The sequence below is a fragment of the Carcharodon carcharias genome, chromosome 3, assembly GCF_017639515.1.
Source record: "Carcharodon carcharias isolate sCarCar2 chromosome 3, sCarCar2.pri, whole genome shotgun sequence".
Lineage (NCBI taxonomy): Eukaryota > Metazoa > Chordata > Chondrichthyes > Lamniformes > Lamnidae > Carcharodon > Carcharodon carcharias.
Genome location: NC_054469.1, coordinates 192,286,226 through 192,312,101, shown reverse-complemented (window position 1 = coordinate 192,312,101; position 25,876 = coordinate 192,286,226). Strand labels below are relative to the sequence as shown.

The window sequence follows — 25,876 nt, the reverse complement described above, 5'->3', positions numbered from 1 at the left end:
TAGAGGTGCAAGTCTGCTAAAGGAATTTAGTTGTACTGAATTACGCATGCAAATACTTTCCTTTGCATTAATCCATTGCCGCATGTTATTTTTGCATGGTAGTACTCAAGAGCATTTGTACTTTCAGAGGAGATCAAATGATGCTCAAGAATCAGATACACATTTTAATTTCACACTCCATCAAGTTTTACAGCTTTAGCTCTGACCAACAAAAAAGGCCAACCCACTACCCACCTGCATCAAGGCATGTGTAGAGAGAATTCTGTGAAACTGCAGAAGGGTTAAGTGAATAAAGCACTGCCACTTACCTCTGTCATCCCTGATACTTCACCCTTTAGTAATGGTTTGACGATTGAAGGAGTGTGGATCTTTCCATTTTGGGCTGGCTTTCCCTTCATGAAATGTTTCCCTGCTTCATAAATATCTACCTCGATCATTTTTCCCATAAGTTCAAGTTGCTTGGGCACCAGAACCTTTACAGGAATGTGGGGTGGGGTGAGGGCAGTGGAGAAAGAAAAAAAAACAGCAAATATAAGTGACCAAGACTTAGAACTTTAGACAGTGGGTTAATGGCTTCAAAGTCAAATGGAAAAAACATGAAGGTAAACTAAGAGTGGGTTAATTGACTGCAATGTAGTTGAGACTGTTCTCCTTACACTAATTACTTTCCTCTATTTTATCTTTCAGTTTAATTTTCCTCTTGCACAGTGTTCATTATTTCATCTACTTTCATTTCCCTATTTCTTCACCAGCATTGCCAATCATCCCTTAATTTGAAGCAGCTTAAGCAAGACCACTGCTGCAGCTTTAACTAAATTAACCAAACTAAAGTATATGAACATACAAAACAGGTGGGTAGGAAAAGGCAAGCTTGTTCTATACAATGAAGGTTAGAGCATGATGGCTAAATTCAAACCCCACCACAACCATATATCCCACCCCCAACCTCACCAAACACCCTGTCAAGCCATATAATCTCGTGAAAAGCAAGGGAAAACTTAGGACAAAAAAGGGGGGAGGAATCTGGAAATTTCTCCCTGATCTTCTCAGATGATTAAAACCGATTCAGGAGACTATAAATTCAAGACACCCTGAGATAGAAGTTTCACTTCTGAAAGAGCCCTGCAACAGGCCCATTTACCTTTAGAATGACTGTATGTCAGCAAAACTGAAGTAAAAAATGGGGTTAGAGCAGTTTAATCATCAAACAGCAGGTCACTGAAACCTACAGTAGATTTTCTGCACGCAAATTATAGCAATGCTAATAAAATTTAGTTGGGAATCTTAAAAAAGAACCGCACGCTCATTTCCCTTCCCACAAGTATCTGTAAAGATCTGTAAAGTGGCAAACTCATATTTCGGCTGTTCAGTTCTGATAATCAAAAACAGCTACCTGCTTGTAAACTGGGTTTATTTTCTCTGGGAAACACAACATTCTTGATGACCTTTAGCAAAGTTTTAAAATATTACTTGAAAACAAATATGGCTATATATGGTCAGTGGAGGTGCTTTCCGTGCCCATGGAATTATAATCTGATTTACTGAGAGATAAGATTACATTTAAAGGAAGAGTGAAATCATCAAACAATATTACTATTTAAACATTTTTCTACCTAGATGGAAAACTGCTACAGGCAACATATTGTTAAAGGGCTGCTAACACCATGGAAATTTGCCTGTGTTTATTATATATACATTATATAAAGCCCTGCAGGTTTACAGCACTTTGGGTGCATATCAAGGCACCTTTTAACTGAGTTGAGGGTTTCTGCCTATACTATCCTTTCAGGCAGTGAGTTCCAGTCCCCTACAACCCTCTGGGTGAAAAGATTCTTCCTCATCTCCCTTCTAATCCTTCTACCAATCACTTTAAATCAATGCCCCCTTGTAACTGACCTCTCTCCTAAAGTAAATAGGCCATTGCCATCCACTTTATCCAGGCCCCTCACAATTTTGTACATCTCAGTCAAATCTCCCCTCAGCCTCCTCTGTTCCAAGGAGAAGAATCCCAGCCTATCCAATCTTTCCTCTTGGCTGCAATTTTCCAGTCCTATCAACATCCTTGTAAATCTCCTCTGCACCCTCTGTACTGCAATTACATCCTTTTTGTAGCGAGGTGGTCAGAACTGCACAAAGTACTCAAAATTGTGGCTTACCTAATGTTTTATACAGTTCCAGCATAACCTCCTTGCTTTTATATTCTATGCCTCAGCTAATAAATGAAAGGATTCCAAATGCCATCTTAACCACCTTATTGACCTGTCCTGCTACCTTCAGCGATCTGTGGACATTCACTCCAAGGTCCCTTACTTCCTTTACACTTCTCAGTATCCTCCCATTTGTATTACATCCACAAGTCATTGATGTCCAGAACTCAATCTATCGTTACTTTTAAAAAGGACATCAGTTCATCTGAAACGGTGGCCACAGGCCTTGAGAAAACAAAAAGTTCTTAATGTCAAAAAAGCCTTCAAGAGAACTAAGGTTTGAAGACCCCAATATCATTATTAACCTGCTGTTAATGGAGGGACCCGAATGCTCAGGCATATCTTTTATAACACTATGGTCTGTAACTTCTGAGCTCTGGGGGACACCCCCCCACCCCGCCCAAGATGTTCTCAGGTAAGGATTGCATGGCAATTGCCCGGGAAGTTCAAACTTCTGGTAGGCAATTACCTTACTCTGGGAATCATCCGATAATGAGATTTAAATCGCAAATTTCAGATGGTTCTGATGTGTTACAGTAACAGTTACACAGGAAATGTTAGAAGCATTGAAACTACTTCTAGCTTCTGGGTAACTATAGCACTGAACCACCCTGGCCACCCATAGGAACCCACCACCCCCACCCCCCCAACTTCACCCCCGACCGTCCACGGGCCATGGGACTCCCCCAATTACCCCCACCTAAACATTAACGCCCAACTGTCCAAGAGTGTCCTTGACACCCCACGGGATCCCCCATATACACCCCAACCACTCAAATTGCCCTCTCCGACTCCCCACCGGACCCCCTGACTACACTCCCAGCCCCAACAGTCCACAGGCACCCCCCCAAACCCCACTGGACCACCCGGCTATACCTCCATCCCAGACTGCCCGCTCTGCCCCCAACTGCCTCGCACCTCGACTGCCCATGGGCACCACCAATCCTCCACAGGACTTTCTGACTACAACCCCCACCTCCCCGCCTGCATCCCCTGACCTGCTTCAGGACTTCCCGACTACACCTCCACCCCCAACTCCATCCTACCCCCCAACTACTTTCCCCCAGCTGCCCATGGGCCCCTCAACTGCTCCGCCCTCTTGGGACCTCACAAACCACATCCCCAACCTGCTGATTGCTCTCTCCACCTCCACAACTGCTCTCCCCAACCCCCGACATACGCAGATATGCACTCCCCACATACCAATTACATTCCCACCCCCCCCAACAATATCCCCATCTCCCCAATGACCACCCCCTCACTGATCACACCCCCCCCCCACTGGCCATCCAACCCCTTCATTCCCGCGACCCATCCTACCACACCACCACCCCCACCCCCCAGCCCCAAATCCTACCCACTTACTTTATAAACTTACCTTCTCCCAGGATTTTCAGTGGCTGGACTTTTAAACTTACCTGCTTTACTGCAGCTAGTGCCATAAAAAGGGTGCGTTGTCCTCCTTACCTCCAAGCCTGCAGACCTGGACAGAAAGCTATGGGATCCTGCTGCACTAGACAGATCTCACTTGGCCCAGGTCGGAAGGTTGGGCGAGATAGATTGGCTGGATTTCCAGGTAAGGAACTATGAGTGGAGTGGCAATCTGACTCAGTTGCCACTCCACTGGAAGTTACTGCCCTATGTCACTTTCTCAGTCGGCTTACCCATTTGTTAACTTCAAAAGAGTACTGTATAGTCACCTTTTCAGTAAAAAAAAGACAATAAATTTCTTTCATTTATAAATCACGCCACAGACATTTAGAGGACATTGAGACATACCCAAATTTAAATTCTACAGGGAATCATTTGTATAAGGTATGGACTCTGATTATAAGGGTCTGACATAGAAAGGGTTAACATGGGACTGGGTGCAGTTTCGCCCACAATGTGATGTAAAGGAACCCGTTTACTTAATCTGGACGGCAGTCTTGTACTGGATAGAGACGTGTGTACAGGCAAGCATAGAGACAGCTCCAAACTTAGACCTTATACTGCATATATGTACATAGTTATAAGTAGTTAATAAACACTTACTGTTAAATTATACAAGACTCAGAGCCTCTTCATGAGACCTACTGAATTACACGCATCTTACAGCATTGTTGATTGATTTTACTGTTTTATTTGGTGGCAAGTTATTAGGTCTCATGCCATTGCCTATGGAGGAATACAGTATCTTGCAATGTTAGTGTAATACAAAGTCTTTCAATTTACTGGAATACAATGGGAGAGAACCTTCATCAACTTACTTGCTCATAAAATTTGTTGTGGGCGACATAGTACTGGCCATCAAATGATTCTTCTGTTATCAGAACATGCTGCCTCTCACCAATCTGAAAAATCAATTTTATCACATTTTAGCAAGTTAGAAAATGTAAAAACAAGAATTGAAAGAGCATCTCTTTACATTTTAAAACTTAAATCAGTGTTTAGAGGAACTGACTTTACCAGAGTGAATTCAATCCTTTCCCATGTCTGAGTTATCTTCTAAAGCAAGCATAATACAGGATGGTAATATCAAAATCTACAATGAATTTGGGCATTTTAACAATAGCTTGCATTTCTATGGCACCATTATAGAAATTCTCCTGTTTTAAGTCCATATGACTCTTCTTCAGCTTTCACTTAAACAGGTTAGGGATCAGTTTTGGGAAGACTGGAATAGAAGCTAATACAAAAGCAAAATACTGAAGATGCTGGAAACTTGAAACAAAATCAAAAATTACTGGAAATACTCAGCAATGGGACAGGCAGTATCTATGGAGAGAGAAAAAGAGTTAAAGTTTTGGGTCAATGACCTCTCACTAGATCTTCTGATTGACCTGTAACATTAACTCTATTTCTCTCTTTAGATGCTGAGTATTACCATTTTCTGTTTTTATTGTTGAAAAAGAGGCTGTCCTTAGCTATTTCAGGACATGTGAAGCTACCATCAATACTGTTGGCACCGTGGCCTGACTTTGAAGGCTGATGTTCTTCACCTGAAGTATACTGAAGTTATGGACTAAGTTACCAGAAAGGACCATTGTAAATGTAAATAAGGTCAGCAGACAACTACATTGAATTTACAGCACAGGAGCAGGCCATTCAGCCCAAAAGATTTTGGTTGATGTTAATGTTCCACATGAACCTCCACCTACCCTGCTACATCTAATTATGTCAGCTTAATCTTCTGTTTCTTTATTCCTTATGTACTTATCCAGCTTCCCCTTAAAGGCATCTAGGCTATTTGCCTCAACTATTTCACGCAGTAACAAGGTTCACATTCTTACCACACCCTGGCTAAGGTAACTTCTCCTAAATTCTTTACTGGATTTAATAGTGACTATTGTTTATTTACAACCGCTAGTTTTAGTCTCCCCCATATGAGGGAACATTTTCTCTACAAATATCTTATCAAATCCCTTTATAATTTGAAAGACCTCTATTAGGTCACCCCTCAGCATTCTCTTTTCCAGCAAAAAAATAAGGTCCTAGTCTGTTCGGTCTCTCCTGATACATTAATTCTCTTTTAAATTCATTGATGAAATATTGGCATCGCCGGCGAGGCCAGCATTTATTCTTTATGAGAAGATGGTGGTGAGCCACCTTCCTCAACCATGGTGTAGGTATTCCCACAATGCTGCTGGGAGGGAGTTCCAGGATTTTGACCCTGCAATGATGATGGAGCAGTGATATATTTCCAAGTCAGGATGGCTTGTGGCTTGAGGGAAACTTGCGGGTGGTGGTCTTCTCAAATGCCCGCTGCCTTTGTCCTTCCACGGATATTGGAGGTGTTGTTGACTAAGCCTTGGGGAGTTACTGTAGTGCACCTTGTAGATGGTGTATACACTCAGCCACAGTGCTTTTGTGGTGGAGGAAGTAAATGTTTTAAGATGGTTGATGGGATGCCAATGAAGCAGCTGCTTTGCCCTAGATGGTGTCAAGTTTCTTGAGTGTTGTTGGAGCTGCACTTATCCAGGCAAATGGAGAGTATTGCATCACACTTCTGACTTGCACCCTGTAGATGATGGACAGGCTTTTGGGGTCAGGGGGTGAATTACATGCTGCAGAACACCCAGCCACTGATCTGCTTTTGTAGCCACATTGTTTATGCATTTGGTCCTGTTAAGTTTCTGCTCAATGACGACCTCACGGTGTTGATGATGCACTCTATGGCACTATAGTAATGCCATTGAATGTCAATGAGAGCTAGTTAGACCCACTCTTGTCAGTGAAGGTCATAGTCGGGCACTTCTGCAATGCAAATGTTACCTGACACTTATCAGTCCAAGCCTAAATATTGTGGCCACATATGGGCACAGACTGTTCCATTTTCTGAGGGATTTCAAGTAGAACTGAATACTGTGCAATTATCAGCGAATATCCCCACTTCTGATCTCATGATGGAGGGAACATCATTGTTGAGGCATCTGAAGATGGTTGGGCTGAGGGCATTGCTCTGAAGGGCTCCTGCAGCAATGTCCTGGGGCTGAGATGATTGGTTTCGAACAAGCACAACCATCTTCCATTGTGCTACATATGACTCCAGCTAGTGGAAAATTTTTCTAGTGATTCCTAGTGAATTCAATTTTACTCAGATTTCTTGATGCTGCACTGGGTCAAAGTTGCCTTGATGTCAATGGCAGTCACTCTCACCTCACCTCTGGAATTCAGCTCCTCTAAACATCTTTGGACCAAGGTTGTAATGAGGTTGAGTAGAGTAGTCCTAGTGAAATTCAAACTGAGCATTGGTGAATGTCGGCTAATAGCATTATCTATAAACTTTCCATCACTTTACTTATAATTGAGAGTGGACCAATGTGGAGGTAATTGGTCGCACTGGAGTTTCCCTGCTTATTGTGGACAGGGCATATCTGGGCAATTTTATATTTTGTCAAGTCAATGCCAATGTTGTGGCTGTACCGGAGCTGCTTGACTAGGGGTACAACTAGCCTTGGAGGACAAGTCTTCAGCACTACAATTAGGTTGTTGTCAGGACCCATAGCCTTAACTTTATTCAATATACTCAGCCATTTCCTGATACCATGTGGGGTGAAACAAAATGGTTGAAGACTGCTGGTGTCAGTGAGGACATCAGGAGACAGCTGAGATGGATCATCCACTTGGCACATCTGGCTGAAGCTGAATGCAAGCGATTTTTTTCTACATTTACCTGGACTCTGCCATCCCACGACCGCTACCATCTAGAAGGACGAGGGCAGCAGATACACAGGACCACCATCATCTGCAAGTTCCACTCCAAGCCACTCACCATCCTGACTTGGAAATATATTGCTGTTCCTTCACTGTCACTGGGTCAAAATCCTGGAACTCCCTCCATAACAGCACTGGTACTTATACCATAGGGACTGCAACGGTTCAAAGCAGCAGCTTACCACCACCTTCTGAAGGGCAATTAGGGATGGGCAATAATGCTGACCTAGCCAATGACACCCACATTTTGTAAATTAATAAAAACACTGAGGATGCAAATGTTCATGAAGCCTCCTCCTCCTGTTATCTGTTTAATTGTCCACAGCCATTCACAACTGAATGTGACAGAACTCCAGGGATTTGATTCAATTTGTTGACTATGGGATTACTTAGCTCTATCTATAGTACGCTGCTTGGCAGTTTAGCAGGCAAGTAGTCCAGTGTTGTAGCATCACCAGGTTGGCATGTCATTTTTAGGTACGCCTGGTACTGCTCCTGAAACGCTTTTCTACATTCTTCATTAAACCGGGGTTTGTCATTTGATTTGATAATAATGGTAGAGTGATTTTGGCACAGTCCCTAGATGTTAGTGAGCAGGGTACGTCAGGATCGACTGGGCTGGATGTGCCTTTGTCTTATCCAAATCCAATGCCTGGATCGAGGTCAAGTGATCTCTCAAGTTTTATTCTTTTTAAACTTTCTCGTAGCAGTGGTTTGCTAGGCCATTTCAGGGGGCTTTAAAGAGTCAACCACATTGCTGTAGGTGTCCAGCCACATTTGACCAGACCGGGGAAGAACAGCAGATTTCCTTCCCTAAGTGACATTAGTGAACCAGGTGGGTTTTTAATGATAATTTAAAAAATCCTTTCAAAGAATATGGCATTGCTGGCTGGGCCAGCATTTTTATTGCCCATCCCTAATCGCATTTGAGAGGGTGGTGGTGAACTGCTTTCTTGAACCACCGCAGTCCATGTGGTGTAGGCACATCCACAGTTCTGTCAGGGAGTTCCAGGATTTTAACCCAGCGACAGTGAACAAACGGAGAGAATTTTCTCCCCGTTGGGCAAAGCCAGTCGGGATCGGGCGCGGAGCCGATCACCACCCACGATTGGTTGCGCGCCACCATTTTACGTGAGTGGGCCAATTAAGCGCTCAGTGTTACCTGTGCGGGCGGGGGGTGGATGGACACGAAAGAGCACAGAGATCTCCCTGAGGCACAGATTAACTTCAGTAACAAAATTGGAAAAAAAAATTTTTTTTAATTATTCACACATGTCCTCTCATGTGACAGTGTCACATGAGCTGGGACTTGTTTATGAATTTTCATTAAAATTTTTATTTAATTAATAAAAGCTTCATGAAACCTCATCCCGCCAGTGGATGAGGTTTCATGAAAAATGAGAAGGCTGCCTGGGCTCTTCGTTTGTCTGCCAACCTTAAGGTTGGATAGGCAGCTTTCTCAATTGGGTTAATTGTTTTATTAATGGCCTTAACAGGCCTTTGACAGTTCAGTGGGTGCACAGACAACTCCGGTGAGTGCCTGCCGAACGGAAGATCAAAATGATGCGTGGTGACATCAGGACGCATGCCTGACTTCACTATGTGTCATTTTACGCGTCGGCGTGCAGGGCTCGCCCCTGCATGCCAAACAGAAGATTCTGGCCATAGCTCCAAGTCAGAATGGTGTGTGACTTGGAGGGGAACTTGAAGGTGGTAGTGTTTCCAGCTGCTGCCCCTCTCCTTTTAGGTGGTAGAGGTCGTGAGTTTACAAAGTGCTGTCGTAGAATCCTTGGTGAGTTGCTGCAGTGCATCTTGTTGATGGTATACACTGCTGTCACTGCATGTCAGTGGTGGAGGGAGCGAATGTTGAAGGTGGTAGATGGGGTGCCAATCAAGCAGGCTGCTTTGTCCTGGATGGTGTCAAGCTTCTTGACTGTTCTTGGAGCTGCACTCATCCAGGATCACACTCCTGACTTGTGCTTTGTACATGGTGGACAGGCTTTGGGGAGTCAGGAGGTGAGTTACTCACTGCAGGATACGTAGCCTCTGACTTACTCATGTAGCCACAGTATTTATATGGCTGGTCCACTTCAGTTTGTGATCAATGGTAACCCCTGGGATGTTGATAGGGATTCGGCGAAGGTAATGCCATTGAATGTCATGGGGAGATGGTTGGATTCTCTCTGGTTGGAGATGACCATAGCTTGGCACTTGTGGGTGCAAATGTTACTTGCCACTTATCAGTCCAAGCCTGAATGTTGTCCAGGTTTTGCTGCATTTGGGCACAGACTGCTTCAATAGCCTGGTAGTTTCATGATCACCATTCCTGATACTAGCACTTTTATTCCAGGTTTATTTAATAAACTGAATTTGAATTACCCAGCTGGCATTTTTGAGTGGAACGCATGTCTCTGGATCAGTGTCTAGGCCTCCGAAGAATTAGTTCAGTAACATAGCCTCTATGCTACAGTACCCATATGGTATGAAAAGAATTTGAATAGATGAGGGTAATCCCTGAAAATGTGGTGATCTCTGGCTTGTTAGGCCTAATGATCTTTTAGTGTGTTGAACATTCTTTTGGTACATTTAGTCTAATATACATACAATTGTTAAAGTGTTAAAAATCAAGACCTTTTTTATTTTCAGTTGAGCCCCTAATGCATTTAGTGTGTAACATCTATGTACTATTTGCCATTCAACATCCCAAGCTGTGCATGCTGGGCAATTCTGATCACATTCCTTGTACTGCAAGTGTATAGGCGGAATGACATGACCAATAACATTTTATTAACTGGAAATTATCTCTTGATAAATTTCAGCAATCATTGACCATTATTAATCCTTCAGTGGAGATATCATCATGCATCAGTGAAACAAGGCACCCGAACATTTTGTGTTTGCAGCAGCAATGAGTGTCAGATGGAAAAATGGAACAAGAATTGAACAAGTCACATAACCAACTGAACAGTAGATATTGTTAAGAATAACAGGTATCCTGAAGTGATTTCAAAGCTCTAATCTAATCGTAGGTGACTGGTATAAATCATTTCAGTCATTTAATGCATTCTGAGCCTCTAGATTGGATTACTGCCTTGCACTCTTTTCGAGGTAACATTTAAGCAATGTGAACACCACAATTAGACTACTGTAAAGGATGCTATTCTCTATTTAAACCACCTAAAGCCTTTGATTAGATTACTATTTTGCAGTTACTTCCATTGAGTCATTACAATATATAAAAGCCAAAACTATTTTCTGTTATCTCCTCTTCAAATTGTGCAGTGATGGAAACCTAAACAACAACATAGTTAAATACCCAAGTCAGAATTACCATAATTGCAATGAAATGCCACAGCACTTTGCTGCAGGTTTACCAAGTAATGGCTTCTCTTCACTCTACTGTAGATTGCTGGCTGTTGACTTTTAACAATTGTTCCCTCCCACCCCCCACTGCCTGCCCTTTTTAGTTCAGCCCAGGTCAAAAGCTTGTTCTTCTTTCAGTTTCTGTTGAGAAAAGAGTCTCAATTAAAAAAATTAACTTGTCATTTTTCTTTGAAAAGCATGTATTTTTTTTTAGTAGATTCTGTTTTTATTACAACAACTTGCATTATGCAGTGCCTTAACGTAGTAAAAAGACCTGAAGTATTTCACAGGAGCATCAGCAAACTAAATTTGACACTGAGCTACAAAAAGAAATATTAAGAGAGGTGACCAAAAGCTTGGCCAAAGAGATAAGTTTTAAGGAGCAATTTTGGGGAGGAGAGGTGGAGACATTTGGGAAGGGAATTCCAGAGTTTAGGGCCCAGGCACAGCCACTATTTGAGGGGCAATGGAAATTGGGGAAGCGCAAGCGAACAGAACTGGAGGAATGCAGAGATCTGGGAGGGTTATGGGATTGGGTTATTGCAGTTACTTATAAGTTAATCCACTAAACTGCACTTTAATGTAACTGGGTGGAAGCATTCCAAGACCACCATATACACAGGAAAGCCATCTTTCTCTTGCCATTAATTGTGACTCAAATCAAGGTAAGCGATAGGTAAGGGTCATTGTGAAAAAGTTTCACTGAAATTAAAACAAATTCTAACAGAATACCAATTTGGGAATCAAGAGCTGAGCAAACAGTACAAACTGAAATAAAAACAAAAATACCTGGAAAAACTCAGCAGGTCTGACAGCATCTGCGGAGAGGGATACAGTTGACATTTTGAGTCCGTATGACCCTTCATCAGAGCTTAAAAAAAACTGTTCCTGATGATGATGCAAAACACACTTAAATGGAGAGGAAAATTGGGCAAGGTAGAAAATGTGCTGCTCATTTGTTATCACCCCAAAAACAACTTCACCTCTCACCACTCTTTGTCATACTCCAATGGTTGTAAATTTGATCCTTTTCATGGTAGTCTTGGGAGTTGTGGGGCGGGAGAGCTATTCAATATGCATCCGAACCTCATGTACTCATTCAATGAAGATTCTCCCACTCATACAGCTTAATGTTCCAATTTTAGATTAAGACAGTTCAAATTTAAGGATTCCTGAACCCACAAGTAAATGATGGTCTCTGTACCTTCAACTTCTGAAACATTTTTTAAACAAAACTTCACCACTATATATCGTGGGGGCAGGTAATTCAGTCAGCTAGATGACTCATGTGTGGTTCAAAATGACGCCAACAGCACGGGTTCAATTCCTGTTCTGGTTGAGGTGGACTTGGGGCCTGCCTCCTTGCCCTGACCTTGAAAGTGGAAAGCAATGGCAACCCACCATTGAAAAACAGCCAAGAAAACAACTAAGGCTGAAGCATCAGCAGACAATAAGCCAAGCACCTGCCTTTGGGCAGGGCAAACATGATTGAATGAATGCTATACACTATGGCAGTTTGCTTATTAAGATTTCTCCAGAGTTTAAATTATACCAAATTCACATCAAAACCAAATCTATTCTGTGAAAGGGTACTGCCCTGTGTTTGATGCCTCTGGAGTTTCACAGTTTATTTTACTGATGTAATCCAACTATGGAGATATTTTAGGCTATATCTAGAAAATATGTGAGTAATTCCAAGGATGTCACACAAAAGCCTAAACAACTAATAACAAGCTGAAAATAGAGCTGAATGCAAGAAAGAAAAGACACCTTTCACAACCTCATGACACCCCCAAACATATCATAGCCAAGGAAATACTTTCTTTTTTGAAGTATAATCACTGTTGTAATATAAGTGGCAGCCAATATCTGCACAGAATGTCTTACAAACAGCAATGAATAAATGACCAAAGAATCTGATTTTCTCCATTTGTTGAGGGATATATATGGACCAGAACACCATGGAGAACTCCCCTGCCCTTCTTCAAAATGGTGCCATGGGATCTTTTACATCCACCTGAGAAGGCTTCAATTCAACATCACATTCAGAGTTAAATGAGGGTGTAAGTTGGAGTGATCTGTGGAAACCTCTTCTGGTCATTGCTGGACCCTTCCTGAGAATAGTGAGAACAGATTGAAAAAGATCAAATCTGTGTCCTGCCAAATGCAGGGATACAGCTTCTCCTTGGGGAGCAATTGGTGATCCTACTGCAAAATGCACCCATCTTGTCAATTGTTTTATTCTTGAGCTTCAGCTGAAATTCATTTGCATATCACCAATAGCAAAATCTGAGACCCCCCTTACATTACAACAACTACTTGCATATATACAGTACCTTTAGCATAGTCAAATTTCCCAAGGCACTTCACAGACAATTACTCAACAAAATTGCAGATTGAGCCACAATCACAATTTTAGGACGGATGACCAAATTCTTGGTCAAAGAGATAGGTTTTGAGGAGCGCCTTAAAGGAGGAAGAGAGAAGTAGAGAAGTGGAAAAGTTTGGAGAGGGAGGTTCCATAGCTTCAGGCCTAAACTGTTGAAGGCACGGCTGGCAATAGCAGAACAATTGAAATTAGCGGATGTACAAGAGGCCAGATTCAGAGCAACACAGAGATCTTAACAGGCCAAATGAAATTTAAAACTTCCAATGCATCTCAAGTTTAAAGGGAAGTCTGTCTTAGAAAAAAAAATCACAGTATAAAACTTGGAAAAAACATATGTATAATAATAATAACCAGTATTCTTTGATCAATTTCAATTTCTGCTAAATTTAAATGCTAAAAGACATTTTACAAAAAGTCTTTTAAATTCATCCTTCAACATACAAGTCATCAACTTTAATAGCAGCTTCAGGTTTGGGAAAAGCAAAATGGAAATTGTACTGTCCAAAAAATCTCTGCCTCCTGCTGTTAGCTAGCCCTGCTGTGGGGAGGAGAGAAGCAAGACGGATTAGCTAAAAGTTGAAGGCAGCCAGGCTTCTAATAGGACTTTATTACCATAACAAAAGAGGAAGCCTCAGTCTTTGGGCAATACATCTCATTATGGACAACTGAATAACAATCCATCATGAATAGGCTCTGCACAGTTTAAAAGGGGTTTGAAACGGGGTCAGTTTAATGTACTTTTTTGGCCCGACGCACATGCTTCAGGGTAAATGGCATCCACATTTAAACCCAGGCACCTGCATCTAACGGCTTAATTATGATATAGTGCGCTGTCACTCCAATACTCAAATATAATCTTTCCCCAATCAAATGTATCAGGGTTCACTACAGAAGACTCCTGTAGCTTGGTGCTGCTGTACATTGGTAATATGAGGCAGCACTGGCCCAGCACAGATGATTATTTCCAATGGCATATGGTTGCATGACAGCAGCATCATCAAGGGCTTGCATGAGAATAAAGTGAGGGATTAATTAAAAGTGATAAATGCAATAAAGTTCTTAATGTTATTTCTAAAATGCATATTAAACAGAAATGAGCTAGAAGCTGTAGGTTTATAAGTACCAAAAATTCATAACCATTTGCTAATAACATAAAGTTTCCTACAAATAAACACCTCCAATATTTTAACACATTTATTGACTTCAAATGGTTTAATCTGCAAATCACATGAAATGCAAAAACAGCATCAAGAACAGATTAGAGTTAAAAAGACTAGAATTTCTGAAGTGTTGTTTACAACCTAAGGGCACCCCAAAGTGCTTTACAGCCGCTGAGGTATTTTTGAAGAGCAAGCACTCTTGCAGGAACTGAGGCAGCCAACTTGCATGGTACCACAATCAACAATGTGGTAATGACCAAATAATGTGTTTTAAGTGATGATTATTAAGGGATAAATATTATCAGGACACTGGGGAATGCCCCTGTGCTCTTCTTCAGCCTAGTGTAATAGCGCATTTCACATCTACCTGAGAGGGCAAAAGGGGCCTTGGTTTAATGTCTTAACTGAGAGACAGTGCAACACTCCCTCAGTCATGCATTGGGAGTGTCAGCCTTGATCTTGTGCAGAAGTCTCTGAAGTGGGACTTGAACCCATGGCCATATGACTCAGAGGTGAGAGTAATATCAACCCAGTCATGGCTGGCACCAAGGAAAAAAACTGTGGAGATCAGTAATGATACAGGATGATCTTTGCAATGTGCAAGGGTTGCCTCGAATCAGCTGTTCTTTCATTTTGCTTTCACTCCCAAAACTAGTCTTCTTTCTTCATGATACTATAGGGCTCCTTCAGCAGCTTTGGCTTTACATCTTTCCTGCGCTGACACTTTTCTGCTAAAATTTCTACTTGCCAAATTGGCTCAGCAGTTGTAATACTTAAGCTGATGCAAATAATGCCTGTTGGATTTGTACTAGATTGTTGCAGATGGTAGCTTTGACAAGAGCCCAATAACATGGTCAAAACTGTGCAAACATGGGAAGCCATTTCCAGGTGTGACATCACACAACATGGAAATAATTAATAAAATACTTAATTTCAGCACATTCAGTATCTGAATATTTATTTCAAACAAAAAATAAAGTTTCAATGTGAATAGGAGTTTGAACTTCTGGAGAATTATGAAAACATAATGGTATATAATTAAGATTTTAAATGTAGCCCCAGACTAAGAAATTTAAATCATTGCCACTAAAAAACTGTGAATTGATTTAAGACTTATTGCGGTACTGCTATGGCACCATAGGGGCATGTTATTACATAGCAAAATAATTACAATTGAAAGGCAATAATTTAACATTGTGAAATAAAGTATGGAGCATTATACTGAAAGCATTTAAAATCTGCTTGATCTTTGGGGCAGCTCAAAAGCCTTGCTTTATAAGCAATGCAGCAATGTCAGCAAGTGACAGAGGTTCAATCTCCTGCATTCCAGTTGTTCTCTATGTTGTTAGACATGCATGTGGAAGATCAATTGGTCATCTTTTCATAAAAACATGGCGAGAGTGGTTACTTGAAGTGATTCTGGATTTAGCCCTAAGGTCTGAGCTCATGCAAACAAATAAGGCGGTTGTCCAAGGCGAAAAAGATCAGAAACACCAACCTATCTCAGCAGCTCATTTTCTTGCCTTTAAGAGATGGGAATGACGAAATTCAACATTGGTAGGAACACAAAACAGATCAGTTGCCAATCACAAATCTTGCCTGATATTTAAGTCATTGAAAAGGAAATTTGGACAAGGTGTACACAGGTGTACACAATGTCTACATTGGAGAGACCAAACGTAAACTGGGCGACCACTTTGCGGAACACCTGCGGTCTGTCCGCAAGAATGACCCAAACCTCCCTGTCGCTTGCCATTTTAACACTCCACCCTGCTCTCTTGCCCACATGTCTGTCCTTGGCTTGCTGCATTGTTCCAGTGAAGCCCAACGCAAACTGGAGGAACAACACCTCATCTTCCGACTAGGCACTTTACAGCCTTCCGGACTGAATATTGAATTCAACAACTTTAGGTCTTGAGCTCCCTCCTCCATCCCCACCCCCTTTCTGTTTCCCCCTTCCTTTTGTTTTTTCCAATAAATTATATAGATTTTTCTTTTCCCACCTATTTCCATTATTTTTAAATATTTTTAAATCCTTTATGCTCCCCCCACCCCCACTAGAGCTATACCCTGAGTGCCCTACCATCCATTCTTAATTAGCACATTCGTTTAGATAATAACACCAACTTTAACACCTATGTGTTCTTTTGTTCTGTTGTTTGTGACATCTTTTGATGATCTGCTTCTATCACTGCTTGTTTGTCCCTACAACCACACCAATCCCCTCCACTTCTCTCGCTCTCCCCCCACCCAAACCACCCCCTCCCCACACCTTAAGCCAGCTTATATTTCACCCCTTTCTTGGATTCACTCAAGTTCTGTCGAAGGGTCATGAGGACACGAAACGTCCACTCTTTTCTTCTCCGCCGATGTTGCCAGACCTGGAGGTTTTCCAGGTAATTCTGTTTTTGTTTTGGATTTCCAGCATCCGCAGTTTTTTTGTTTTTATTTCTGTGTTTAATTGACTGCCACTGCTCTTCAAGAAATGCCTACCTCCTTGAAGAAGTTCTGTTCGTCTCTGCGACAAGATTTCCGTATCTCTCTTTTGCCTTGCTCACCTTCATTGCTTTCCATTTCTCTCCTGGTGTTTGACAAGGTGTTTACTAAAACCCGCTTTCACAGCCATATCTCCTTTCTCAGTGACTGTCTCCGTCTCCGACTTACCCCACGTGGATTTCAACTGAAATTCCGCCCCTCGTGTTTCGAACCCACCCAGGATTACAGGTATCTCCTGGACATAAAACATTTCTCGGACTGCTGTTCCCATCACATTCTGAAATCCACACTCAGTGCCATGCACTGCCATATGAACACACTCGACCTCTCCCTCCAGCAGCAGCGCCATACCCTTTTTCAAAGCTGCGCGTGACCCCAGTTTCATTTTATTCTTCGTCTCATCCAACGCCTCAACAAGAAACTTTTTCTCTTTCTCTCAAGTGCTAAGGAACGCAAGCTCCAACAACTCATCGATACCAACACCCATCTAGGACCCTCCACCCCTGCCTGTCCCTCCGTCCCCACCCCATCTTCCAATCCCAGCCCCAGCCATGTATTCACAATACCCCCTGACCTTCCCCTCTCCGATGCTGAACGTTCAGTGCTCAGCAAAGGACTTAGTTTCATACCCTTACGCTCTCACCTCAATGAATTTCGGGCTCGGCATGATGCTGAACTCTTCTTCCGCCGTCTTCGTCTCTGGGCTCACTTCTTTGGGCAGGAGTCCTCTCCCCGTTCAACGGATCCTTTCACCCACCTCCAATATTTTCCCTCCACCTGGACCCCTCCCTCTGGATTCTTACCTTCTCTCGATCTTTTCATTGAGAACAGTCGGTGCGACATTAGTCGTCTCAATTTCTCTGCTCCTCTCACCCATTCTAATCTCTCTCTCTCTGAACTTACTGCACTCCATTCTCTCAGGTCCAACCCTGACATTGTCATCAAACCCGCTGACAAGGGTGGTGCTGCTATTGTCTGGCGCACTGACCTCTACCTCGCAGAGGCTGAGCGTCAACTCGCAGACACTTCCTCCTACCTCTCCCTGGACCATGACCCCACCACTGAACATCAAGCCATTGTTTCCAGGACTGTCACTGACCTCATCTCCTCTGGGGATCTTCCTCCCACAGCTTCCAACCTGATAGTCGCCCAACCTCGGATGGTCCGCTTCTATCTCCTACCCAAAATCCACAAACAGAACTGCCCCGGTAGACCGATCGTCTCAGCTTGCTCCTGCCCCACAGAACTCATTTCTCGTTATCTTGACTCCCTTCTCTCTCCCCTTGTCCAGTCCCTTCCCACCTACATCCGTGATTCCCCTGACACTTACGTCACATCAACAATTTCCAGATCCCTGGCCTCAACCGCTTCCTCTTCAACATGGACGTTCAATCCCTCTGCACCTCCATCCCCCACCAGGATGGGCTGAGGGCCCTTAGCTTCTTCCTCGAACAGAGGCCCGAACAATCCCCATCCACCACTACTCTCCTCCGTCTGGCTGAACTTGTTCTCACACTGAACGATTTCTCCTTCAACTCCTCTCACTTCCTCCAAATAAAAGGTGTGGCTATGGGTACCCACATGGGCCCCAGCTATGCCTGTCTCTTTATGGGGTATGTGGAACATTCCTTGTTCCAGTCCTACTCTGGCCTTCTTCCACAACTCTTTCTCCGGTACATCGAAGATTACTTCGGTGCTGCTTCATGCTCTCGGCGGGACTTGGAAAAATTTATTAATTTTGCTTCCAATCTCCACCCCTCCATCATTTTCACGTGGTCCATCTCTGACACTTCTCTTCCTTGACCTCTCTGTCTCAATCTCTGGTGATAGACTGTCCACCAATATCCATTACAAACCCACCGACTCCCACAGCTATCTCGACTACAGCTCCTCACACCCCGCTTCCTGTAAGGACTCCATCCCACCCTCTCAGTTCCTTCGCCTCCATCGCATCTGTTCCGATGATGCTATCTTCAAAAACAGTTCCTCTGACATGTCATCCTTCTTCCTTAACCGAGATTTTCCACCCACGGAGGTTGACAGGGCCCTCAACCGTGTCCGGCCCATCTCCCGCGCATCTGCCCTTATGCCTGCTCCTCCCTCCAGAAACATGATAGGGTCCCCCTTGTCCTCACTTATCACCCCACCAGCCTCCGCATTCAAAGGATCATCCTCCGCCATTTCCGCCAACTCCAGCATGATGCCACCACCAAACACATCTTCCCTTCACCCCCCCATCGGCATTCCGTAGGGATCACTCCCTCCGGGACACCCTGGTCCACTCCTCCATCAACCCCTACTCCTCAACCCCCTCCAACGGCACCACCCCATGCCCACGCAAAAGATGCAACACCTGCCCCTTCACTTCCTCTCTCCTCACCGTCCAAGGGCCCAAACACTCCTTTCAAGTGAAGCAGCATTTCACTTGCATTTCCCCCAACTTAGTCTACTGCATTCGTTGCTCCCAATGTGGTCTCCTCTACATTGGAGAGACCAAACGTAAACTGGGCGACCGCTTTGCAGAACACCTGCGGTCTGTCCGCAAGAATGACCCAAACCTCCCTGTCGCTTGCCATTTTAACACTCCACCCTGCTCTCTTGCCCACATGTCTGTCCTTGGCTTGCTGCATTGTTCCAGTGAAGCCCAACGCAAACTGGAGGAACAACACCTCATCTTCCGACTAGGCACTTTACAGCCTTCCGGACTGAATATTGAATTCAACAACTTTAGGTCTTGAGCTCCCTCCTCCATCCCCACCCCCTTTCTGTTTCCCCCTTCCTTTTGTTTTTTCCAATAAATTATATAGATTTTTCTTTTCCCACCTATTTCCATTATTTTTAAATATTTTTAAATCTTTTATACTCCTCCCACCCCCACTAGAGCTATACCTTGAGTGCCCTACCATCCATTCTTAATTAGCACATCGTTTAGATAATATCACCAACTTTAACACCTATGTGTTCTTTTGTTCTGTTGTTTGTGACATCTTTTGATGATCTGCTTCTATCCCTGCTTGTTTGTCCCTACAACCACACCAACCCCCTCCACTTCTCTCTCTCTCCCCCCACCCCCACATCTTAAACCAGCTTATATTTCACCCCTTTCTTGGATTCACTCAAGTTCTGTCGCAGGGTCATGAGGACTCGAAACGTCAATTCTTTTCTTCTCCGCCGATGCTGCCAGACCTGCTGAGTTTTTCCAGGTAATTCTGCTTTTGTTTTGGATTTCCAGCAACCGCAGTTTTTTTGTTTTTATGTACACAGGAGGCTGCTTCAGTGCTATATGTTTTGTGCACCTGCCAAAGCTGGATTTCACTGGCAGGTTTGCCAGTAATGGCATTTGGTATTGATGCTAACTGTGACAGAATGAAGTGCAATGTTTGAGAGTAAGAGGTATGGAAGTAAAGGGGTTCAGTAGGAGGCTTGGGAAAGCATGAGATTCCGAAGAGCTAACTGTCACAAGTGACGATTTTGGTTTTTTGTAGTAGAGGTGGGAACAAGAGCTCCAGGGAGGAGCCTTGCCAGCCAGAAACTTTGCACTAGATTCTGATCATGAATTTAAAAATAGTTAGAAAATGGTGTGGGGGCACCTGAGTTTCTGATACAAGAGGATAAATTTTTCTGACTCTGGAAACCCGACTTGGGAGAAAATGCCCCGAGTGGTCTGATTTTTGTTCTGGGGTTGGGATGGGCGGGGGCTAATGCCAGAGCTAACTGGAGGCATACCTGTCACCTCTAGAAAGAATTTGAAGGCAGTCACAGGGGCTGTCGTGTGCCGAGGCAGGCTGCTTAAAAGGCCAGCCGCCTTGCTCCAGGACTTTCTCCCAGCTGGAAAAAAAGCAATATAACCAAAAACAACCATCAAGCCCTCATCCTCCCCATGCCAACTCATACCACCTCATGGCCCCTCAGGTTACATGTCAAGCTATGCCCCTCTATCCAGCCCCCATGGCCTGCATACCCTCCATGCCATCTCATGCCCCCACCCATCCCCTATGGCCCTTTATTGCGCCTATGCCAATTTAGTGTCAACTCATGATCCTCCACCTACCACCCTTTGCCCTTACATCCTCCATGCCAACTCACCCAATAACCATCATGGGCACACCTCAGGGGCCATGGTGAGACAAAATAAAATATAGCTCTAAGTGTATATTGCAGACTTCACTATTTAAAAAAAACTTTCATTCATAAAAAAATTCACTAAATGTAAATTTCTCAAGTACTTAATCCCTTATAAAAACAAAATCTTCCTTCAAGTGCCTCTTCTAGGGCTAGTTCCAAAGAAAAGACATATTGGATTCAGAACGTTAACTCCTGTTTTTCTCTCTGCAGATGTTGCCAGATCTACTGAGTTTTTCCAGTATTTTCTGTTTTTATTTCAGATTTCCGGCATCTGCAGTATTTTACTTCTATTTTGTTTTCCTAGCCTCACATCAAAGGCATTCTCTTTATAAGAACTTGGAACTGTCCCTCAACCTGTGAACTTACACTGTGCTAATAATGGGTTATGGAAACAGTTAAGCAACACTCATTCTATAATAAAAACAGAATTACCTGGAAAAACTCAGCAGGTCTGGCAGCATCGGCGGAGAAGAAAAGAGTTGACGTTTCGAGTCTGTCGAAGGGTCATGAGGACTCGAAACGTCAACTCTTTTCTTCTCCGCCGATGCTGCCAGACCTGCTGAGTTTTTCCAGGTAATTCTGTTTTTGTTTTGGATTTCCAGCATCCGCAGTTTTTTTGTTTTTAACTCATTCTATAATGATAGCCCTAAGGCTTATGTCAACAGACAGCTAGTGAAGTTGCAAGCAGAGTCACAGCTGACTGATTTTTTTTAAAGGTTTAAAGGGCTTGGGGATTTAAAAGGCTTGACAGCATTACAGTTCCACTGAGCTTATCCACTTTTTACGCACATTCATGTTTATTCTTAACAATCCAAAGGGCACCTGCGCACTTCCAAGGGGTGCCTTACCTCTGCAAATAACTCCGGCAGTTTTATACCTTATCTTCAAATGTCTGAAGCCCAAGAGTTGTTTTTGGACATCCCAGTAATGAAGATTACATCTGTTTGAAGACAGCTGCACATAAACCACCGATGTGCAAACTACAACCCATCCCTATTGCCCCTGCCCCCGCCCCCCCCTGGCAAAAATGGTGGATTCCAGATTTGCGGTCGGACTTCTGGAATCGGGGCTCTGGCGCCATTTTGGCTAGGGCGTGGAGCCCTTCCGACTTTGCAAAGTTTCAGGCCAATCTTCAGTGGTACAGCTTCAGTGGTACAGCTCCACTGGTAGTACCAAGATGGAAAATTGGACTTTAATGTGGATAATCTCAAGGAAACACCTGAGGAATTTGATCCTTTTAATAAATAGCCTGTGAGCTTTTAATTCTACAATTTCCAATTTGGACATGGATTTCATCATACTTATTATGGGGAAGAATTTTATTCACTTTGGCACTTTTTTTTAATACCAAAAGCTGACTTTAAAACGAGTTTGATGTGAATAGCTGACTGACGCAGAGCAAACAGGCTTTATTTTGCACTGAGGGGCCTGAAGCAGGCTCCTGGTGCTTCAGTCAGTGCTTGTTCCTACAGTGTACTCAGCTGCAAATTATAGCCTCGATATGGACATAAGTATATAAACAATAGGAATGATTTCCATGTGCAGGCATATGAGATTATGGATTAAAAGAAAATGATAACCTTGTAATGAAATGCCATCTGGCAGAAAGATATCACTAAACTACAACATCTGTCATCTGCTGATCTGGAGTTTAATTTACATCAGTGTATTTAATAACATTTTAGGTGAAAAAGAGAAAAAGAGCCAAGGACATATTTATTACTATCAATTTAGAATGAAAGACTGAGTAATTAGTGAATTGTAATTTCTGAGAATGCAATGGAGGATGTTTGATGTCCTGAGACTCCAAAACCTACAAAAGTGCTTGAGCATAGATTTTTGAATTGAGGTTCCAGGATTCCTACAATTTCTGTTCATGTCATCAGTTATCTGAAACAAAAACAAAAATTGCTGGAAAAACTCAGCAGGTCTGACAGCATCTGCGGAGAGGAACACAGTTAACGTTTCGAGTCTGTATGACTCTTCATCAGAACTAATATGGTGAAATATAAGCTGGTCGTGGGGGTGTGGGACAGGTAGAGCTGGATAGAGGGCCAGTGATAGGTGGAGGCAAAGAAGAGATTGCCAAAGATGTCTCAGACAAAAGGACAAAGGGTGTTGACGGTGGTGATATTATCTAAGGAATGTGCTAATGGTGACATTAAGGGTAGAAAGCAGGACAAACAAGTGGCAGATGGCCCTGAATCAGTTATCTAAATTTGTTTCCTTGGAGAGACAGTGTTTTCTTTTGGGAAGCTAGCTGTGTCATACAGGTTTTAAAACAGAAGGCCCTGAGAGGCATGACGGTATGGATCCCTTACACATAAATGTTTGAAAATCCTTGTCCTACAGTCGCCAAAGAGGCTGTTCTGAACTGGTGACTATATCACGGCTATGAAATTGCTGTCAAACCTTTGGCATCTTTTTCTTAGAGACCTTGCAGACTGTTATATAATGGAAATTAGGTATTTGACTCAAAGTAAATGAAGGATTTTTATCACTGGTTTTGACAAAAGGTATCATATTGCAATAATACTTTTTTTGATTCCATGGGTTGGTTTTTAATCTGGGGTTTGGGCATCCAACATCCGGATCATTTCCGGGTTTCAACTTGCCAGTCAGTGATGGAACATGACTTTAAATGTAGGCGCTCATTGGGCCGAAGGCAAACTTAGTGCTCAATTAGAACTGCCAGGTGCAGCCTGGAGGTGATTTTCAAAAGCAGATGGCAGCTATGACAGAGTTTGCCATTGCTTGGAGGAATGGAGCAGGCAGGTGGGCAGAGGGTCAAGCAGCCTCACCGTCCAAACAAATGCCCAATTGTTTACTCATCTGGTACTTAATCTTCTCTGCTCAAACAATGGTAACTTTGTGCCATTGCATGAGCACCTCCGTTTAACTATTTTTTCTTCGCAAGATTTTAAATCAGAAGCCACAGTAAATAATGGCTCCCTGCTGTGCTCCTGACAGTGATGCACCTACATGCCCCTGACTGTTTGCTCATCCTGTTCCTGCCTTAGAAAATTTGATTCTGTCCCTCTCTAGTTTAGTAACCTACTATTCAATAAGCTTAACAGCAAGTTACAGGCTACCACCCCCCACCCCTCCCTTTAAAAATTCTAGCACATCATGGAGGCTTCAGAAGATTGGCACACTATCCAAGAGCACTATTTTTAAAACTCTCTTGCATCTGGCATCACCTCCATAACGATTGAAAATCCAGCCACATATTTCCACTATTTTTGCATGAATGAAGATATGACCAAAGATTCTTGGAACGGTGAAGCCCTTTGAAGATCATCTTTGATATCACTTAACATTCTGTTTTCATATGTTCCAAGCAACAGATTTTGGAGGGGAACTAAATTCAAATGAGGAAATAATTCATTGCACTTCTCAATTTTATCACAGCTCTTGTGCAACTATCCTGTAACTACGACGCTCTGCACTATTTAGATCTCTTGGCTTCTATGATATAATTTTTTGCTGAAAGCCATTGGTAAATCATGTTATTGGTGACTGATGGTTCCTGATGGTCTGCTATACTTCAGCTCAAGTTTCTAAATGAAAATAAAAACTTAAAAAGTAGGCATTAAATGACTATCCATCCCTTGATTACCTTATTTATCAATTAATGAAAACTGGCGTCATTAGACTGCTTGAGTTTTAAAAAAGAAAGCCAAATCCATTTTAGCTCAGAAAATATCATCTTCCTTTTAGAGTTCTGATGTCACTTTCTCAAGAGCTCTCTAAATCATTGTACACATGAGTAACTTGGCATTTACCAATGTCATCTGCAACCAATTCTCAATATGTTTCTGTCATGAGAGACAGCCCTAAATATTTGCTGATATTTCTAATACATTGCTACTTTTTAAGTTAGCAAATAAAGAATTTCAAAGGTCCCCAGGGGGCCAAATTTTCCTCTGGTGCTTTTACCAAAATAGTAGACATGGACTAAAAAGGGGAGTAAGGAGTATTTTTTGTTTTTTACTGCAACTTTATGACCTGCTCCCACGTTAAAATGTTTTCATGAAAATGAACCAAAAATATTATTTTTAAGGCTATACATGAGAAACTTTTGTGAAGAGACAAGGGAGGGGAAGGTATGAACAAAAATTGAGATAACACATGGGCTTGCAGATGATGATTATGGATGTGACTGCTGGTGCATGAAAGTGACAAGGGCATGAAAGTGACAAATGCAGTGCATCCTGCTGCCGAAGGAACAGTAGTTCCTTAAACTGATAGAATGTGATCTCTTTTAGACTTATGGCTTGCTTTTCATTGAGCCTTGTGGGCAAATAAGCATTTACTCTATTTTCTTGGAGCCATAGTGATGTGCACTGCACTACAGAATTAGAGAAATAAATCAGTGGTACCTGTTAGCTGCTATGCAAGTTTAGAAAATAATTACAGACACGTCATCACTGACTCGTTTTCATTATTTCCACTAACAGATGTGGATTTCAAAATTTTGTACAGCCACCGTTTTGAGTGATGCAATACAGAAAGAGCTTATTTTGGAGAAAGAGAGCAAAATGATAGCCACTGATATCTGGATTCAGATTGACACAATAACAACTGTAAACATTCTAAATGACTCAAGATGAATTGGTGGGATACAACATATTCAAGGTGAGCTTACACCACATGATGAATTTTGAAGTGCAATGCACTGTTTGTGTGTGTGTGTGAGAGAGAGAGAACAGGACAGGTCACAATTGTATGGATTACAAACCAATGCTTTGTATTTGAAACAGCACAAAGGAAAGCCACTTAATCGTTAACTTAATCTTCAACTAATTACCTCCATCTGAACAGTGACAAATTACTGCCTTTAAAATGAAACTGTTCGGAAAATAAATGGTAATCAAAAAAAAATTTAGGGATAACAGTTTTCAAAATATTGTCCTCTGCCACAGTACAGTGCACATCCT

The 25,876-nt window shown here is 42.6% G+C and overlaps 1 protein-coding gene across 5 annotated transcripts in view; it reads right to left on the bottom strand.

Annotated features, from left to right (window-relative positions):
* Nucleotides 1–25,876, bottom strand: part of cdkal1 (CDK5 regulatory subunit associated protein 1-like 1) — a 923,378-nt gene that overhangs the window by 24,740 nt on the left and 872,762 nt on the right. For all 5 annotated transcript variants that reach the window (XM_041184180.1, XM_041184181.1, XM_041184178.1 and 2 more), the window contains 2 exons: nt 4,457–4,540; nt 309–473 (listed from right to left, as the gene is read on the bottom strand). In XM_041184180.1, coding sequence (XP_041040114.1) covers nt 309–473; nt 4,457–4,540 — 249 coding nt within the window. The remainder of the gene's footprint in view (nt 1–308; nt 474–4,456; nt 4,541–25,876) is intronic.